Source organism: Calidris pugnax, unplaced genomic scaffold (assembly GCF_001431845.1).
Source record: "Calidris pugnax isolate Ruff unplaced genomic scaffold, ASM143184v1 scaffold711, whole genome shotgun sequence".
Taxonomy (NCBI): domain Eukaryota; kingdom Metazoa; phylum Chordata; class Aves; order Charadriiformes; family Scolopacidae; genus Calidris; species Calidris pugnax.
Window position 1 is genome coordinate 5029 of NW_015091389.1, and position 2620 is coordinate 7648.

General features: G+C 65.5%; 1 protein-coding gene across 1 annotated transcript in view; it reads right to left on the reverse strand.

The window, feature by feature from the left end:
• Nucleotides 1–2614, reverse strand: part of LOC106899515 (integrin alpha-M-like) — a 7617-nt gene extending 5003 nt beyond the window's left edge. Inside the window, exons 1-7 of the mRNA XM_014961383.1 lie at nucleotides 2562–2614; nucleotides 2321–2450; nucleotides 1848–1897; nucleotides 1672–1770; nucleotides 1229–1588; nucleotides 578–708; nucleotides 330–487 (exon numbers count right to left, since the gene is read on the reverse strand). Of these exons, the coding sequence (XP_014816869.1) occupies nucleotides 330–487; nucleotides 578–708; nucleotides 1229–1588; nucleotides 1672–1770; nucleotides 1848–1897; nucleotides 2321–2450; nucleotides 2562–2597 (964 nt within the window). The 5' untranslated portion in view covers nucleotides 2598–2614. The remainder of the gene's footprint in view (nucleotides 1–329; nucleotides 488–577; nucleotides 709–1228; nucleotides 1589–1671; nucleotides 1771–1847; nucleotides 1898–2320; nucleotides 2451–2561) is intronic.
• Between the last annotated feature and the right edge of the window lie 6 nt (nucleotides 2615–2620).

Below are 2620 nucleotides of genomic sequence, written 5' to 3' on the forward strand. Positions count from 1 at the left end.
GGTTTAGGAGGCCACGTGGGCTTCTGGGGGACTTGGGGACATTTGGAGGTGGTTTAGGAGGCCACGTGGGCTTTTGAAGGATCTAGGGACATCTGGAGGGGGACTGGGGATCTTGAGGACATCTGGAGGTGCTTTGGGAGGCCAGAAGACAGGCTTCTGGTGGGTCTTGAGGACAACTGGGGGTGCTTTGGGAGGACGGATGGACTTCTGAGGTTTTGGGCATCACGGGGAAGGGGTTTGGGGGGTCAATATACGCTTCTGAGGGCATCTTGGGGACACCTGCTGATGCTTTGGGGGTGGAGTTCAGGTGGAGTTCTGGGAGGTCTCACCAAAGTTGTCAGGGGTTTTCTTGCTGCTGAGGAAGCAGATCGTGGCCTTGGCCACTTCCCCCTTGAGGGCTTCCTCCTCTTGGCAGTCAAAGGCGGCTGTGGGGATCTGCTGGGGCTGGAAATCCACCTTCAGGCGGACCTTGAGCAGCGGCTGGGACCTGGCGGTGACAACCGGAGGGGGGTTGGTGGTGGCCACAGCCTCCCCCAGCCCCCACATGGACGGCCCCAGGGGGGTTCCCCAGGCCCACCTGAGCAGCAGGACCTGTCCCTGGGCGCCCACGGCCACGTCCGGCAGCCTGTCCCCTGTCAGGTCCTGGCCACCGCTGATGGCCTGGCCAAAGTAGCGTGGGCCACTGGAGAAGTGGGCACCCGGGATGCGCTGGGGAGACAGAAGGGCCCCAGGAGGTGAGAGGTCTCTGGCCCCCACCACGTTCCCAGCACCTGGGACATCTTCAGGAGCTGGAGCCTCTCCAGCTTCCAGGACATTGTGGGCATCTGGAGCTTCTCAGCATCCAAGACGCCTCCTCCACCCAAGACGTCTCCACCACCCAAGACATGTACAGCACCCAGAGCTTCTCCACCACCCAAGATGTCTCCAGTACCCAGAACATTTCTAGCACCCAAGACGTCTCCACCACATGTACAGCACCCAGAGCTTCTCCACCACCCAAGATGTCTCCAGTACCCAGAACATCTCTAGCACCCAAGACGACTCCACCAGCCAAGACATGTATAGCTCACAAAGTGTCTTCATCACCCAAGATGCCTCCAGCACCCAAGATGCCTCCAGCACTTAGGACTTCTCCACCACCCAGGATACCTCCAGCATCCAAGGCTTCTCCAGCACCCAGGAGAAGGGGCCATCCCCACCCCCAGGACCAGGAGAAGACGGGTCTCACCTGGCTGTACTGGGAGGCGACGCCCCCCTTCTTCCCACGGAAGACGTAGACGGCCCCCCGCTCCTCGTCCTCCAGCGGGGCCCCCACGGCCACGTCTGACCACCCGTCCCCGTCGACGTCCCCCAGGTGCCCCAGGCTGGCCCCGAAGCGGCCCAAGGGGTGGCCGGGCTGTCCCTGCAGAGTCTGCTGGCACCGCAGCCGCCCCTCCTGGGGGGACACCCGGGGGGACAGGGGGCAGACGGCCACGCGGCCCCCGCTGCCGCCCCCGTAGAACATGGGGGCCCCCACCAGCAGCACCTCGGCCGAGCCGTCCCCGTCGGCGTCCAGGGCGCAGAGGGACGCCCCGAAGTAGGAGCCCACCTGCGGGGAGAAGAAGCGGACCTGGGTCGGCGTCCCCGGCCCCCCACCCGGTACCCGTCCCCTCCCCGTGTCCCCGAGGGTACCTGCGTCCCGGTGGCCTCAGCCAGGGGCTCCCAGGCACCCCAAGGCTCATGGAGAAGGAAGAGGAGGAGGCGGCCAACGTGGCGGTAGCGGGGGGCCCCAGGGGCTCCCAGGCACCCCAAGGTTTGTGGTCAAGGAAGAGGAGGAGGCGGCCAACGTGGCGGTAGCGGGGGGCCCCCAGCGCCAGCACTCGGTGGCCCCGCAGGGACAGGGACTCGGCCGCGTAGCCTGGGGACAGCGGGGGTGAGCAGGGGACACGGTCCCAAGGGACCGAGGGGGACGCTGATGGCCCCAGGAGCTCGTGGGGGCCACCAGTGTCACCAGGAACCTCATAGGGCCACCAACATCTCCAGGAACCTCATGGGGGCACCAACATCTCCAGGACCTTGTGAGGACACCAACATCCCCCAGGACCTCATGGGGGCACCAGTGACCTCAGGAACATTGTGAGGACACCGATGTCTCCAGCACATTCATGGGGACCCTCGCCAGAGCCTGATGTCCCCAAGAACCTCCTGGGAACCCAATGTCCCCCGTCCCACACAGGGACCCTCCAGAGGACACCGACGTCCCCAGGACCCTCACAGGGGACACCATCATCCCCAGGACCCTGGTGGGGACCCGTCCCTCCCCGTCCCAGACCCCCCTCACCCAAGTAGGCATCGTTCATGTCCCCGGAGGCTCGGGACATGTTGACGAAGGTGGTCTCCTTGCTCCCGTCGTAGACAAAGACCCCTCCGGACCAGTCGTAGGCGCCCACCGCTCCCAGTACGGGCCCCTCCTGCCCCAGTAAAGACAGGGAGGGGGCAGTGGTGAGGGGAGAGCCCTCAGTCCTGCCCCAGGGACCCCCCATGGGCCTGGGGATGGTCTCAGGTGGCCGGGAGACACTTACGGGGGTGAGCAGGGCGCTGAAGCCCTCCTGGGCCATCTCCAGCTGGAAGGAGCTGCTGT